At 48.2% G+C, this 17414-nt stretch overlaps 1 protein-coding gene across 8 annotated transcripts in view; it reads right to left on the bottom strand.

Moving 5' to 3' along the window:
* Positions 1-17414, bottom strand: part of LOC110498653 (attractin) — a 258850-nt gene that overhangs the window by 14701 nt on the left and 226735 nt on the right. For all 8 annotated transcript variants that reach the window (XM_036955432.1, XM_036955429.1, XM_036955430.1 and 5 more), the window contains one exon: positions 6253-6331. In XM_036955432.1, coding sequence (XP_036811327.1) covers positions 6253-6331 — 79 coding nt within the window. The remainder of the gene's footprint in view (positions 1-6252; positions 6332-17414) is intronic.

Genomic DNA, 17414 nt, shown 5'->3' with positions numbered 1-17414 from the left:
GATCCCACACGACCCCACACGACCCCATCATACCAGACCCCACACCACCCCGTCATACCAGACCCCACACTACCCCACACTACCCCATCATACCAGACCCCACACTACCCCATCATACCAGACCCCACACCACCCCATCATACCAGATCCCACACGACCCCATTACACAAGACCCCACACTACCCCATCATACCAGAACCCACACTACCCCATCATACCAGATCCCACACGACCCCATCATACCAGATCCCACACGACCCCACACTACCCCATCATAGGACATTATAACTTTGTAATCTGAATATTTTCCTTGGTCCCCCGACTTCCTAGTTAATTACAGTTACATGATTAATAAGTTGTTCGCGTAATACTAGTTACAGAGAATCTTTGATGAAAACTAAGTCTTCAATTTAATGATAGTAAAGACACGATCCCACACTACCCCATCATACCAGATCCCACACGACCCCACACTATCCCATCATACCAGATCCCACACTACCCCATCATACCAGATCCCACACTACCCCATCATAACAGATCCCACACGACCCCATCATACCAGATCCCACACTACCCCACACTACCCCATCATACCAGACCCCACACTACCCCATCATACCAGATCCCACACTACCCCATCATACCAGACCCCACACTACCCCATCATACCAGATCCAACACTACCCCACACTAGCCCATAATACCAGACCCCACACTACCCTATCATACCAGATCCCACACTACCCCACACTACCCCATCATACCAGACCCCACACTACCCCATCATACCAGATCCCACACGACCCCACACTACCCCATCATACCAGACCCCACACTACCCCATCATACCAGACCCCACACTACCCCACACTACCCCATCATACCAGATCCCACACGACCCCACACTACCCCATCATACCAGATCCCACACAACCCCACACTACCCCATCATACCAGATCCCACACGATCCCACACTACCCCACACTACCCCATCATACCAGACCCCACACTACCCATCATACCAGATCCCACACGACCCCACACTACCCCATCATACCAGACCCCACACTACCCCATCATACCAGATCCCACACGACCCCACACTACCCCATCATACCAGATCCCACACGACCCCACACTACCCCATCATACCAGATCCCACACGACCCCACACTACCCCATCATACCAGATCCCACACGACCCCACACTACCCCATCATACCAGATCCCACACGACCCCATCATACCAGATCCCACACGACCCCACACTACCCCATCATACCAGATCCCACACTACCCCATCATACCAGATCCCACACGACCCCACACTACCCCATCATACCAGATCCCACACGACCCACACTACCCCATCATACCAGATCCCACACGACCCCACACTACCCCATCATACCAGATCCCACACGACCCCACACTACCCCATCATACCAGATCCCACACTACCCCATCATACCAGATCCCACACTACCCCAAACTACCCCATCATACCAGATCCCACACGATCCCACACTACCCCATCATACCAGATCCCACACGACCCCACACTACCCCATCATACCAGATCCCACACGACCCCACACTACCCCATCATACCAGATCCCACACGACCCCACACTACCCCATCATACCAGATCCCACACTACCCCACACTACCCCATCATACCAGATCCCACACTACCCCACACTACCCCATTACCAGATCCCACACTACCCCACACTACCCCATCATACCAGATCCCACACGACCCCACACTACCCCATCATACCAGATCCCACACTACCCCACACTACCCCATCATACCAGATCCCACACTACCCCACACTACCCCATTACCAGATCCCACACTACCCCACACTACCCCATCATACCAGATCCCACACGACCCCACACTACCCCATCATACCAGATCCCACACGACCCCACACTACCCCATCATACCAGATCCCACACTACCCCATCATACCAGATCCCACACTACCCCAAACTACCCCATCATACCAGATCCCACACGATCCCACACTACCCCATCATACCAGATCCCACACGACCCCACACTACCCCATCATACCAGATCCCACACTACCCCATCATACCAGATCCCACACTACCCCAAACTACCCCATCATACCAGATCCCACACGACCCCATCATACCAGATCCCACACTACCCCATCATACCAGATCCCACACTACCCCACACTACCCCATCATACCAGATCCCACACGACCCCACACTACCCCATCATACCAGATCCCACACGACCCCACACTACCCCATCATACCAGATCCCACACGACCCCACACTACCCCATCATACCAGATCCCACACTACCCCACACTACCCCATCATACCAGATCCCACACGACCCCACACTACCCCATCATACCAGATCCCACACGACCCCACACTACCCCATCATACCAGATCCCACACTACCCCATCATACCAGATCCCACACTACCCCAAACTACCCCATCATACCAGATCCCACACGACCCCACACTACCCCATCATACCAGATCCCACACGACCCCACACTACCCCATCATACCAGATCCCACACGACCCCACACTACCCCATCATACCAGATCCCACACTACCCCACACTACCCCATCATACCAGATCCCACACGACCCCATCATACCAGATCCCACACGACCCCACACTACCCCATCATACCAGATCCCACACAATCCCACACTACCCCATCATACATGATCCCACACTACCCCATCATACCAGATCCCACACTACCCCACACCACCCCATCATACCAGATCCCACACTACCCCATCATACCAGATCCCACACGACCCCACACTACCCCATCATACCAGATCCCACACTACCCCACACTACCCCATCATACCAGATCCCACACTACCCCATCATACCAGATCCCACACGACCCCACACTACCCCATCATACCAGATCCCACACAACCCCACACTACCCCATCATACCACATCCCACACGACCCCACACTACCCCATCATACCAGATCCCACACGACCCCACACTACCCCATCATACCAGATCCCACACTACCCCACACTACCCCATCATACCAGATCCCACACTACCCCACACTACCCCATCATACCAGATCCCACACGACCCCACACTACCCCATCATACCAGATCCCACACGACCCCACACTACCCCATCATACCAGATCCCACACGATCCCACACTACCCCATCATACCAGATCCCACACTACCCCATCATACCAGATCCCACACTACCCCACACTATCCCATCATACCAGATCCCACACTACCCCATCATACCAGATCCCACACGACCCCACACTACCCCATCATACCAGATCCCACACTACCCCACACTACCCCATCATACCAGATCCCACACTACCCCACACTACCCCATCATACCAGATCCCACACGACCCCACACTACCCCATCATACCAGATCCCACACGACCCCACACTACCCCATCATACCAGATCCCACACGATCCCACACTACCCCATCATACCAGATCCCACACTACCCCATCATACCAGAGCCCACACTACCCCATCATACCAGATCCCACACTACCCCACACTACCCCATCATACCAGATCCCACACTACCCCATCATACCAGATCCCACACGACCCCACACTACCCCATCATACCAGATCCCACACGACCCCACACTACCCCATCATACCAGATCCCACACGACCCCACACTACCCCATCATACCAGATCCCACACGACCCCACACTACAACCTTAAATACCAGATCCCACACGACCCCACACTACCCCATCATACCAGATCCCACACTACCCCATCATACCAGATCCCACACTACCCCACACTACCCCATTACCAGATCCCACACGACCCCACACTACCCCATCATACCAGATCCCACACGACCCCACACTACCCCATCATACCAGATCCCACACGACCCCACACTACCCCATCATACCAGATCCCACACTACCCCATCATACCAGATAACACACGACCCCACACTACCCCATCATACCAGATCCCACACGACCCCACACTACCCCATCATACCAGATCCCACACTACCCCATCATACCAGATCCCACACTACCCCAAACTACCCCATCATACCAGATCCCACACGACCCCACACTACCCCATCATACCAGATCCCACACGACCCCACACTACCCCATCATACCAGATCCCACACGACCCCACACTACCCCATCATACCAGATCCCACACTACCCCATCATACCAGATCCCACACTACCCCATCATACCAGATCCCACACTACCCCACACTACCCCATCATACCAGATCCCACACGACCCCACACTACCCCATCATACCAGATCCCACACGACCCCACACTACCCCATCATACCAGATCCCACACTACCCCATCATACCAGATCCCACACGACCCCACACTACCCCATCATACCAGATCCCACACGACCCCACACTACCCCATCATACCAGATCCCACACTACCCCATCATACCAGATCCCACACTACCCCAAACTACCCCATCATACCAGATCCCACACGACCCCACACTACCCCATCATACCAGATCCCACACGACCCCACACTACCCCATCATACCAGATCCCACACGACCCCACACTACCCCATCATACCAGATCCCACACTACCCCATCATACCAGATCCCACACTACCCCACACTACCCCATCATACCAGATCCCACACGACCCCATCATACCAGATCCCACACGACCCCACACTACCCCATCATACCAGATCCCACACAATCCCACACTACCCCATCATACCAGATCCCACACTACCCCATCATACCAGATCCCACACGACCCCACACTACCCCATCATACCAGATCCCACACGACCCCACACTACCCCATCATACCAGATCCCACACGACCCTAACCTACACCAGCCAATCATACCTGACCCCACACCACCCTAACCTACACCACCCAATCATACCAGACCCAACACCACCCTAACCTACACCACCCAATCATACCTGACCCCACACCACCCTAACCTACACCACCCCATCATACCTGACCCCACAGCACCCTAACCTACACCACCCAATCATACCTGACCCCACACCACCCTAACCTACACCACCCAATCATACCAGACCCCACACCACCTTAAACTGCACCACCCAATCATACCAGACCCCACATTAGAGCTGGGACACCACTACACACTAGAGCGGGGACATCACTACACACTAGAGCTGGGACACCATTACACACTAGAGCTGGGACACCACTAGAGCTGGGACACCACTACACACTAGAGCTGGGACACCACTACACACTAGAGCTGGGACACCACTACACACTAGAGCTGGAACACCACTACACACTAGAGCTGGGACACCACTAGAGCTGGGACACCACTACACACTAGAGCTGGGACACCACTAGAGCTGGAACATCACTACACACTAGAGCTGGGACATCACTACACACTAGAGCTGGGACATCACTACACACTAGAGCTGGGACACCACTAGAGCTGGAACATAACTAGAGCTGGAACATCACTAGAGCTGGAACATCACTAGAGCTGGAACATCACTAGAGCTAATCAAATGAAATGTTATTGGTCACATGGTTAGCAGACGTCTGCTAATATGGTCGTCAATGGGACATCACTACACACTAGAGCTAATCAAATGAAATGTTATTGGTCACATACACATGGTTAGCAGACGTCTGCTAATATGGTCGTCAATGGGACATCATTACACACTAGAGCTAATCAAATGAAATGTTATTGGTCACATGGTTTGCAGACATCTGCTAATGTCAATGGGATAATTGATGGCTACAGCCATCAAACTAGTAGTTTAAAGGAGATTTTGTTTTAAACAGTGGCACAAATGAAGGTTTTAAACGTATATTTCTGTATACTGTTGTCACACTAATTCAGACAATTCATCACCATATATTCCCCCAGCTCTAACACACACACACACACTTCAGAGAGGAAGTCACACACAGATCATTATCGTATTCAGTCAATTCATGGCCATATGGATTTCTTTAGATATCGCCCTTCTCTACACGCGTTGAATATTGACATTCTAAAGAGGTTCATTCATCTTCAACATGGCAACCAGACTTCCTCAGGTAACTGCCACAGTAGTGCAACAGAACAGACCCACTCAGGTAGAGGTTTTATCCAGGTGTTGGTCAGATGTTGGAAACAATAACCGTGGTAACCACTCACCTCTCGTCGCCGTGACGCCCAGCAGCTCTGTTTGATCTTCCAGACGACTGCCGCCACCAGGAGGAGAGAAAGGAAGCAGCTGGGAGGAGACAGGAAGAGGAGGCGTTAGAGACAGGAAGAGAAGGGGTTAGCGAAAGGAAGCAGCTGGGAGAAGACAGGAAGAGATGGAGTTAGAGAATGGCCTCTTTACTGGTCTCTCATTCCTCTCCTTCTGCCTCTGGGAATCCCTCAGACAGGGGTCAGCCACAGCTCCCCCTGGGAATCCCTCAGACAGGGGTCAGCCACAGCTCCCCCTGGGAATCCCTCAGACAGGGGTCAGCCACAGCTCCCCCTGGGAATCCCTCAGACAGGGGTCAGCCACAGCTCCCCCTGGGAATCCCTCAGACAGGGGTCAGCCACAGCTCCCCCTGGGAATCCCTCAGACAGGAGTCAGCCACAGCTCCCCCTGGGAATCCCTCAGACAGGGGTCAGCCACAGCTCCCCCTGGGAATCCCTCAGACAGGGGTCAGCCACAGCTCCCCCTGGGAATCCCTCAGACAGGGGTCAGTCACAGCTCCCCCTGGGAATCCCTCAGACAGGGGTCAGCCACAGGTGATTTTATTTGAACCCCCAAAGGTTTTACAAAAAAATAAGAAACGGTTGGGGGGGATTTTTGTAAAGAAAATCCAGAATGAATGAAAAACTGTTGTTTTATTTAGGAAATCTGTCATCAGGTGGTCCCACAAATAAAACATGAACATCCAGAAAGTATTCATACCCTTGACTTATTCCACATTTTGTTGTGTTACAGCCTGAATTCAAAATAGATAGATTTTTTTCTCACCCACACACAATACCCCATAACAACGAAGTGAAAACATTTTTAGAGAGTTTAGCAAATATATTGAAAATGAAATACAGAAATATCTAAATTACATAAGTATTCGCACCCGAGTCAAAACTTTGTTGAAGCAACTTACAGCTGTGAGCCTTTTATGAATGTTTTATATTGAACCTTTATTGAACTAGGCAAGGCAGTTAAGAACATTCTTATTCACAATGATGGCCTATCCCGGCCAAAACCGGGCGACACTAGGCCAACTGTACGCCGCCCTATGGGACTCCCAATCACGGCCAGTTGTGATACAGCCTGGATTCGAACCAGGGTGTCTGTAGTGACACCTCAAGCACTGAGATGCAGTTCCTTAGACCAGGTCTCTAAGAGATGTGAGTGTTTCTGGGTAAGTCTCTAAGAGCTGTGAGTGTTTCTGGGTAAGTCTCTAAGGGATGTGAGTGTTTCTGGGTAAGTCTCTAAGAGCTGTGAGTGTTTCTGGGTAAGTCTCTAAGAGCTGTGAGTGTTTCTGGGTAAGTCTCTAAGGGATGTGAGTGTTTCTGGGTAAGTCTCTAAGAGCTGTGAGTGTTTCTGGGTAAGTCTCTAAGAGCTGTGAGTGTTTCTGGGTAAGTCTCTAAGAGCTGTGAGTGTTTCTGGGTAAGTCTCTAAGAGCTGTGAGTGTTTCTGGGTAAGTCTCTAAGGGATGTGAGTGTTTCTGGGTAAGTCTCTAAGAGCTGTGAGTGTTTCTGGGTAAGTCTCTAAGAGCTGTGAGTGTTTCTGGGTAAGTATCTAAGGGATGTGAGTGTTTCTGGGTAAGTCTCTAAGAGCTGTGAGTGTTTCTGGGTAAGTCTCTAAGAGCTGTGAGTGTTTCTGGGTAAGTCTCTAAGAGCTGTGAGTGTTTCTGGGTAAGTCTCTAAGAGCTGTGAGTGTTTCTGGGTAAGTCTCTAAGAGCTGTGAGTGTTTCTGGGTAAGTCTCTAAGAGCTGTGAGTGTTTCTGGGTAAGTCTCTAAGAGCTGTGAGTGTTTCTGGGTAAGTCTCTAAGAGCTGTGAGTGTTTCTGGGTAAGTATCTAAGGGATGTGAGTGTTTCTGGGTAAGTCTCTAAGAGCTGTGAGTGTTTCTGGGTAAGTCTCTAAGAGCTGTGAGTGTTTCTGGGTAAGTCTCTAAGAGCTGTGAGTGTTTCTGGGTAAGTCTCTAAGAGCTGTGAGTGTTTCTGGGTAAGTCTCTAAGAGCTGTGAGTGTTTCTGGGTAAGTCTCTAAGGGATGTGAGTGTTTCTGGGTAAGTCTCTAAGAGCTGTGAGTGTTTCTGGGTAAGTCTCTAAGAGCTGTGAGTGTTTCTGGGTAAGTCTCTAAGGGATGTGAGTGTTTCTGGGTAAGTCTCTAAGGGATGTGAGTGTTTCTGGGTAAGTCTAAGGGATGTGAGTGTTTCTGGGTAAGTCTCTAAGAGCTGTGAGTGTTTCTGGGTAAGTATCTAAGAGCTGTGAGTGTTTCTGGGTAAGTCTCTAAGAGCTGTGAGTGTTTCTGGGTAAGTCTCTAAGAGCTGTGAGTGTTTCTTGGTAAGTCTCTAAGAGCTGTGAGTGTTTCTGGGTAAGTCTCTAAGAGCTGTGAGTGTTTCTGGGTAAGTCTAAGAGCTGTGAGTGTTTCTGGGTAAGTCTAAGAGCTGTGAGTGTTTCTGGGTAAGTCTCTAAGAGCTGTGAGTGTTTCTGGGTAAGTCTCTAAGAGCTGTGAGTGTTTCTGGGTAAGTCTCTAAGAGCTGTGAGTGTTTCTGGGTAAGTCTCTAAGAGCTGTGAGTGTTTCTGGGTAAGTCTCTAAGAGCTGTGAGTGTTTCTGGGTAAGTCTCTAAGGGATGTGAGTGTTTCTGGGTAAGTCTCTAAGAGCTGTGAGTGTTTCTGGGTAAGTCTAAGGGATGTGAGTGTTTCTGGGTAAGTCTCTAAGAGCTGTGAGTGTTTCTGGGTAAGTCTCTAAGAGCTGTGAGTGTGTCTGGGTAAGTCTCTAAGGGATGTGAGTGTTTCTGGGTAAGTCTCTAAGAGCTGTGAGTGTTTCTGGGTAAGTCTCTAAGAGCTGTGAGTGTTTCTGGGTAAGTCTCTAAGAGCTGTGAGTGTTTCTGGGTAAGTCTCTAAGAGCTGTGAGTGTTTCTGGGTAAGTCTCTAAGGGATGTGAGTGTTTCTGGGTAAGTCTAAGAGCTGTGAGTGTTTCTGGGTAAGTCTCTAAGAGCTGTGAGTGTTTCTGGGTAAGTCTCTAAGAGCTGTGAGTGTTTCTGGGTAAGTCTCTAAGACCTGTGAGTGTTTCTGGGTAAGTCTCTAAGAGCTGTGAGTGTTTCTGGGTAAGTCTCTAAGAGCTGTGAGTGTTTCTGGGTAAGTCTCTAAGAGCTGTGAGTGTTTCTGGGTAAGTCTCTAAGAGCTGTGAGTGTTTCTGGGTAAGTCTCTAAGAGCTGTGAGTGTTTCTGGGTAAGTCTCTAAGAGCTGTGAGTGTTTCTGGGTAAGTCTCTAAGAGCTGTGAGTGTTTCTGGGTAAGTCTCTAAGAGCTGTGAGTGTTTCTGGGTAAGTCTCTAAGGGATGTGAGTGTTTCTGGGTAAGTCTCTAAGAGCTGTGAGTGTTTCTGGGTAAGTCTCTAAGAGCTGTGAGTGTTTCTGGGTAAGTCTCTAAGAGCTGTGAGTGTTTCTGGGTAAGTCTCTAAGAGCTGTGAGTGTTTCTGGGTAAGTCTCTAAGGGATGTGAGTGTTTCTGGGTAAGTCTCTAAGAGCTGTGAGTGTTTCTGGGTAAGTCTCTAAGAGCTGTGAGTGTTTCTGGGTAAGTCTCTAAGGGATGTGAGTGTTTCTGGGTAAGTCTCTAAGGGATGTGAGTGTTTCTGGGTAAGTCTCTAAGAGCTGTGAGTGTTTCTGGGTAAGTCTCTAAGAGCTGTGAGTGTTTCTGGGTAAGTCTCTAAGAGCTGTGAGTGTTTCTGGGTAAGTCTCTAAGAGCTGTGAGTGTTTCTGGGTAAGTCTCTAAGAGCTGTGAGTGTTTCTGGGTAAGTCTCTAAGGGATGTGAGTGTTTCTGGGTAAGTCTCTAAGAGCTGTGAGTGTTTCTGGGTAAGTCTAAGGGATGTGAGTGTTTCTGGGTAAGTCTCTAAGAGCTGTGAGTGTTTCTGGGTAAGTCTCTAAGAGCTGTGAGTGTGTCTGGGTAAGTCTCTAAGGGATGTGAGTGTTTCTGGGTAAGTCTCTAAGAGCTGTGAGTGTTTCTGGGTAAGTCTCTAAGAGCTGTGAGTGTTTCTGGGTAAGTCTCTAAGAGCTGTGAGTGTTTCTGGGTAAGTCTCTAAGAGCTGTGAGTGTTTCTGGGTAAGTCTCTAAGGGATGTGAGTGTTTCTGGGTAAGTCTAAGAGCTGTGAGTGTTTCTGGGTAAGTCTCTAAGAGCTGTGAGTGTTTCTGGGTAAGTCTCTAAGAGCTGTGAGTGTTTCTGGGTAAGTCTCTAAGACCTGTGAGTGTTTCTGGGTAAGTCTCTAAGAGCTGTGAGTGTTTCTGGGTAAGTCTCTAAGAGCTGTGAGTGTTTCTGGGTAAGTCTCTAAGAGCTGTGAGTGTTTCTGGGTAAGTCTCTAAGAGCTGTGAGTGTTTCTGGGTAAGTCTCTAAGAGCTGTGAGTGTTTCTGGGTAAGTCTCTAAGGGATGTGAGTGTTTCTGGGTAAGTCTCTAAGAGCTGTGAGTGTTTCTGGGTAAGTCTCTAAGAGCTGTGAGTGTTTCTGGGTAAGTCTCTAAGAGCTGTGAGTGTTTCTGGGTAAGTCTCTAAGGGATGTGAGTGTTTCTGGGTAAGTCTCTAAGAGCTGTGAGTGTTTCTGGGTAAGTCTCTAAGAGCTGTGAGTGTTTCTGGGTAAGTCTCTAAGAGCTGTGAGTGTTTCTGGGTAAGTCTCTAAGAGCTGTGAGTGTTTCTGGGTAAGTCTCTAAGGGATGTGAGTGTTTCTGGGTAAGTCTCTAAGAGCTGTGAGTGTTTCTGGGTAAGTCTCTAAGAGCTGTGAGTGTTTCTGGGTAAGTCTCTAAGGGATGTGAGTGTTTCTGGGTAAGTCTCTAAGGGATGTGAGTGTTTCTGGGTAAGTCTCTAAGGGATGTGAGTGTTTCTGGGTAAGTCTCTAAGAGCTGTGAGTGTTTCTGGGTAATTCTCTAAGAGCTGTGAGTGTTTCTGGGTAAGTCTCTAAGAGCTGTGAGTGTTTCTGGGTAAGTCTCTAAGAGCTGTGAGTGTTTCTGGGTAAGTCTCTAAGAGCTGTGAGTGTTTCTGGGTAAGTCTCTAAGGGATGTGAGTGTTTCTGGGTAAGTCTCTAAGAGCTGTGAGTGTTTCTGGGTAAGTCTCTAAGAGCTGTGAGTGTTTCTGGGTAAGTCTCTAAGAGCTGTGAGTGTTTCTGGGTAAGTCTCTAAGGGATGTGAGTGTTTCTGGGTAAGTCTCTAAGAGCTGTGAGTGTTTCTGGGTAAGTCTCTAAGAGCTGTGAGTGTTTCTGGGTAAGTCTCTAAGGGATGTGAGTGTTTCTGGGTAAGTCTCTAAGGGATGTGAGTGTTTCTGGGTAAGTCTCTAAGGGATGTGAGTGTTTCTGGGTAAGTATCTAAGAGCTGTGAGTGTTTCTGGGTAAGTCTCTAAGAGCTGTGAGTGTTTCTGGGTAAGTCTCTAAGAGCTGTGAGTGTTTCTGGGTAAGTCTCTAAGAGCTGTGAGTGTTTCTGGGTAAGTCTCTAAGAGCTGTGAGTGTTTCTGGGTAAGTCTCTAAGAGCTGTGAGTGTTTCTGGGTAAGTCTAAGGGATGTGAGTGTTTCTGGGTAAGTCTCTAAGAGCTGTGAGTGTTTCTGGGTAAGTCTAAGGGATGTGAGTGTTTCTGGGTAAGTCTCTAAGAGCTGTGAGTGTTTCTGGGTAAGTCTCTAAGAGCTGTGAGTGTGTCTGGGTAAGTCTCTAAGGGATGTGAGTGTTTCTGGGTAAGTCTCTAAGAGCTGTGAGTGTTTCTGGGTAAGTCTCTAAGAGCTGTGAGTGTTTCTGGGTAAGTCTCTAAGGGATGTGAGTGTTTCTGGGTAAGTCTCTAAGAGCTGTGAGTGTTTCTGGGTAAGTCTCTAAGGGATGTGAGTGTTTCTGGGTAAGTCTAAGAGCTGTGAGTGTTTCTGGGTAAGTCTCTAAGAGCTGTGAGTGTTTCTGGGTAAGTCTCTAAGAGCTGTGAGTGTTTCTGGGTAAGTCTCTAAGAGCTGTGAGTGTTTCTGGGTAAGTCTCTAAGGGATGTGAGTGTTTCTGGGTAAGTCTCTAAGAGCTGTGAGTGTTTCTGGGTAAGTCTCTAAGAGCTGTGAGTGTTTCTGGGTAAGTCTCTAAGAGCTGTGAGTGTTTCTGGGTAAGTCTCTAAGAGCTGTGAGTGTTTCTGGGTAAGTCTCTAAGAGCTGTGAGTGTTTCTGGGTAAGTCTCTAAGGGATGTGAGTGTTTCTGGGTAAGTCTCTAAGAGCTGTGAGTGTTTCTGGGTAAGTCTCTAAGAGCTGTGAGTGTTTCTGGGTAAGTCTCTAAGAGCTGTGAGTGTTTCTGGGTAAGTCTCTAAGGGATGTGAGTGTTTCTGGGTAAGTCTCTAAGAGCTGTGAGTGTTTCTGGGTAAGTCTCTAAGAGCTGTGAGTGTTTCTGGGTAAGTCTCTAAGAGCTGTGAGTGTTTCTGGGTAAGTCTCTAAGAGCTGTGAGTGTTTCTGGGTAAGTCTCTAAGAGCTGTGAGTGTTTCTGGGTAAGTCTCTAAGAGCTGTGAGTGTTTCTGGGAAAGTCTCTAAGAGATGTGAGTGTTGCTGGGTAAGTCTCTAAGAGCTGTGAGTGTTTCTTGGTAAGTCTCTAAGAGCTGTGAGTGTTTCTGGGTAAGTCTCTAAGAGCTGTGAGTGTTTCTGGGTAAGTCTCTAAGATATGTGAGTGTTGCTGGGTAAGTCTCTAAGAGCTGTGAGTGTTTCTTGGTAAGTCTCTAAGATCTGTGAGTGTTTCTGGGTAAGTCTCTAAGAGCTGTGAGTGTTTCTGGGTAAGTCTCTAAGAGCTGTGAGTGTTTCTGGGTAAGTCTCTAAGAGCTGTGAGTGTTTCTGGGTAAGTCTCTAAGAGCTGTGAGTGTTTCTGGGTAAGTCTCTAAGAGCTGTGAGTGTTTCTGGGTAAGTCTCTAAGGGATGTGAGTGTTTCTGGGTAAGTCTCTAAGAGCTGTGAGTGTTTCTGGGTAAGTCTAAGGGAAGTGAGTGTTTCTGGGTAAGTCTCTAAGAGCTGTGAGTGTTTCTGGGTAAGTCTCTAAGAGCTGTGAGTGTGTCTGGGTAAGTCTCTAAGGGATGTGAGTGTTTCTGGGTAAGTCTCTAAGAGCTGTGCGTGTTTCTGGGTAAGTCTCTAAGGGATGTGAGTGTTTCTGGGTAAGTCTCTAAGAGCTGTGAGTGTTTCTGGGTAAGTCTCTAAGGGATGTGAGTGTTTCTGGGTAAGTCTCTAAGAGCTGTGAGTGTTTCTGGGTAAGTCTCTAAGGGATGTGAGTGTTTCTGGGTAAGTCTCTAAGAGCTGTGAGTGTTTCTGGGTAAGTCTCTAAGAGCTGTGAGTGTTTCTGGGTAAGTCTCTAAGGGATGTGAGTGTTTCTGGGTAAGTCTCTAAGAGCTGTGAGTGTTTCTGGGTAAGTCTCTAAGAGCTGTGAGTGTTACTGGGTAAGTCTCTAAGAGCTGTGAGTGTTTCTGGGTAAGTCTCTAAGAGCTGTGAGTGTTTCTGGGTAAGTCTCTAAGAGCTGTGAGTGTTTCTGGGTAAGTCTCTAAGAGCTGTGAGTGTTTCTGGGTAAGTCTCTAAGAGCTGTGAGTGTTTCTGGGTAAGTCTCTAAGGGATGTGAGTGTTTCTGGGTAAGTCTCTAAGAGCTGTGAGTGTTTCTGGGTAAGTCTCTAAGAGCTGTGAGTGTTTCTGGGTAAGTCTCTAAGAGCTGTGAGTGTTTCTGGGTAAGTCTCTAAGAGCTGTGAGTGTTTCTGGGTAAGTCTCTAAGGGATGTGAGTGTTTCTGGGTAAGTCTCTAAGAGCTGTGAGTGTTTCTGGGTAAGTCTCTAAGAGCTGTGAGTGTTTCTGGGTAAGTCTCTAAGGGATGTGAGTGTTTCTGGGTAAGTCTCTAAGAGCTGTGAGTGTTTCTGGGTAAGTCTAAGGGATGTGAGTGTTTCTGGGTAAGTCTCTAAGAGCTGTGAGTGTTTCTGGGTAAGTCTCTAAGAGCTGTGAGTGTTTCTGGGTAAGTCTCTAAGGGATGTGAGTGTTTCTGGGTAAGTCTCTAAGAGCTGTGAGTGTTTCTGGGTAAGTCTCTAAGGGATGTGAGTGTTTCTGGGTAAGTCTCTAAGAGCTGTGAGTGTTTCTGGGTAAGTCTCTAAGGGATGTGAGTGTTTCTGGGTAAGTCTCTAAGAGCTGTGAGTGTTTCTGGGTAAGTCTCTAAGAGCTGTGAGTGTTTCTGGGTAAGTCTCTAAGGGATGTGAGTGTTTCTGGGTAAGTCTCTAAGAGCTGTGAGTGTTTCTGGGTAAGTCTCTAAGAGCTGTGAGTGTTACTGGGTAAGTCTCTAAGAGCTGTGAGTGTTTCTGGGTAAGTCTCTAAGAGCTGTGAGTGTTTCTGGGTAAGTCTCTAAGAGCTGTGAGTGTTTCTGGGTAAGTCTCTAAGAGCTGTGAGTGTTTCTGGGTAAGTCTCTAAGAGCTGTGAGTGTTTCTGGGTAAGTCTCTAAGGGATGTGAGTGTTTCTGGGTAAGTCTCTAAGAGCTGTGAGTGTTTCTGGGTAAGTCTCTAAGAGCTGTGAGTGTTTCTGGGTAAGTCTCTAAGAGCTGTGAGTGTTTCTGGGTAAGTCTCTAAGAGCTGTGAGTGTTTCTGGGTAAGTCTCTAAGGGATGTGAGTGTTTCTGGGTAAGTCTCTAAGAGCTGTGAGTGTTTCTGGGTAAGTCTAAGGGATGTGAGTGTTTCTGGGTAAGTCTCTAAGAGCTGTGAGTGTTTCTGGGTAAGTCTCTAAGAGCTGTGAGTGTTTCTGGGGTAAGTCTCTAAGAGCTGTGAGTGTTTCTGGGTAAGTCTCTAAGAGCTGTGAGTGTTTCTGGGTAAGTCTCTAAGAGCTGTGAGTGTTTCTGGGTAAGTCTCTAAGAGCTGTGAGTGTTTCTGGGTAAGTCTCTAAGGGATGTGAGTGTTTCTGGGTAAGTCTCTAAGAGCTGTGAGTGTTTCTGGGTAAGTCTAAGGGATGTGAGTGTTTCTGGGTAAGTCTCTAAGAGCTGTGAGTGTTTCTGGGTAAGTCTCTAAGAGCTGTGAGTGTGTCTGGGTAAGTCTCTAAGGGATGTGAGTGTTTCTGGGTAAGTCTCTAAGAGCTGTGAGTGTTTCTGGGTAAGTCTCTAAGGGATGTGAGTGTTTCTGGGTAAGTCTCTAAGAGCTGTGAGTGTTTCTGGGTAAGTCTAAGGGATGTGAGTGTTTCTGGGTAAGTCTCTAAGAGCTGTGAGTGTTTCTGGGTAAGTCTCTAAGAGCTGTGAGTGTTTCTGGGTAAGTCTCTAAGGGATGTGAGTGTTTCTGGGTAAGTCTCTAAGAGCTGTGAGTGTTTCTGGGTAAGTCTCTAAGGGATGTGAGTGTTTCTGGGTAAGTCTCTAAGAGCTGTGAGTGTTTCTGGGTAAGTCTCTAAGGGATGTGAGTGTTTCTGGGTAAGTCTCTAAGAGCTGTGAGTGTTTCTGGGTAAGTCTCTAAGAGCTGTGAGTGTTTCTGGGTAAGTCTCTAAGGGATGTGAGTGTTTCTGGGTAAGTCTCTAAGAGCTGTGAGTGTTTCTGGGTAAGTCTCTAAGAGCTGTGAGTGTTACTGGGTAAGTCTCTAAGAGCTGTGAGTGTTTCTGGGTAAGTCTCTAAGAGCTGTGAGTGTTTCTGGGTAAGTCTCTAAGAGCTGTGAGTGTTTCTGGGTAAGTCTCTAAGAGCTGTGAGTGTTTCTGGGTAAGTCTCTAAGAGCTGTGAGTGTTTCTGGGTAAGTCTCTAAGGGATGTGAGTGTTTCTGGGTAAGTCTCTAAGAGCTGTGAGTGTTTCTGGGTAAGTCTCTAAGAGCTGTGAGTGTTTCTGGGTAAGTCTCTAAGAGCTGTGAGTGTTTCTGGGTAAGTCTCTAAGAGCTGTGAGTGTTTCTGGGTAAGTCTCTAAGGGATGTGAGTGTTTCTGGGTAAGTCTCTAAGAGCTGTGAGTGTTTCTGGGTAAGTCTAAGGGATGTGAGTGTTTCTGGGTAAGTCTCTAAGAGCTGTGAGTGTTTCTGGGTAAGTCTCTAAGAGCTGTGAGTGTTTCTGGGGTAAGTCTCTAAGAGCTGTGAGTGTTTCTGGGTAAGTCTCTAAGAGCTGTGAGTGTTTCTGGGTAAGTCTCTAAGAGCTGTGAGTGTTTCTGGGTAAGTCTCTAAGAGCTGTGAGTGTTTCTGGGTAAGTCTCTAAGGGATGTGAGTGTTTCTGGGTAAGTCTCTAAGAGCTGTGAGTGTTTCTGGGTAAGTCTAAGGGATGTGAGTGTTTCTGGGTAAGTCTCTAAGAGCTGTGAGTGTTTCTGGGTAAGTCTCTAAGAGCTGTGAGTGTGTCTGGGTAAGTCTCTAAGGGATGTGAGTGTTTCTGGGTAAGTCTCTAAGAGCTGTGAGTGTTTCTGGGTAAGTCTCTAAGAGCTGTGAGTGTTTCTGGGTAAGTCTCTAAGAGCTGTGAGTGTTTCTGGGTAAGTCTCTAAGAGCTGTGAGTGTTTCTGGGTAAGTCTCTAAGAGCTGTGAGTGTTTCTGGGTAAGTCTCTAAGAGCTGTGAGTGTTTCTGGGTAAGTCTCTAAGAGCTGTGAGTGTTTCTGGGTAAGTCTCTAAGAGCTGTGAGTGTTTCTGGGTAAGTCTCTAAGGGATGTGAGTGTTTCTGGGTAAGTCTCTAAGAGCTGTGAGTGTTTCTGGGTAAGTCTCTAAGAGCTGTGAGTGTTTCTGGGTAAGTCTCTAAGAGCTGTGAGTGTTTCTGGGTAAGTCTCTAAGGGATGTGAGTGTTTCTGGGTAAGTCTCTAAGAGCTGTGAGTGTTTCTGGGTAAGTCTCTAAGAGCTGTGAGTGTTTCTGGGTAAGTCTCTAAGAGCTGTGAGTGTTTCTGGGTAAGTCTCTAAGAGCTGTGAGTGTTTCTGGGTAAGTCTCTAAGGGATGTGAGTGTTTCTGGGTAAGTCTCTAAGGGATGTGAGTGTTTCTGGGTAAGTCTCTAAGAGCTGTGAGTGTTTCTGGGTAAGTCTCTAAGAGCTGTGAGTGTTTCTGGGTAAGTCTCTAAGAGCTGTGAGTGTTTCTGGGTAAGTCTCTAAGAGCTGTGAGTGTTTCTGGGTAAGTCTCTAAGAGCTGTGAGTGTTTCTGGGTAAGTCTAAGAGCTGTGAGTGTTTCTGGGTAAGTCTCTAAGAGCTGTGAGTGTTTCTGGGTAAGTCTCTAAGAGCTGTGAGTGT

Source organism: Oncorhynchus mykiss, chromosome 19 (genome assembly GCF_013265735.2).
Source record: "Oncorhynchus mykiss isolate Arlee chromosome 19, USDA_OmykA_1.1, whole genome shotgun sequence".
NCBI classification, from domain to species: domain Eukaryota; kingdom Metazoa; phylum Chordata; class Actinopteri; order Salmoniformes; family Salmonidae; genus Oncorhynchus; species Oncorhynchus mykiss.
Note: the sequence above shows the minus strand (reverse complement) of the source record. Positions and strands in the feature narration are given on the sequence as shown.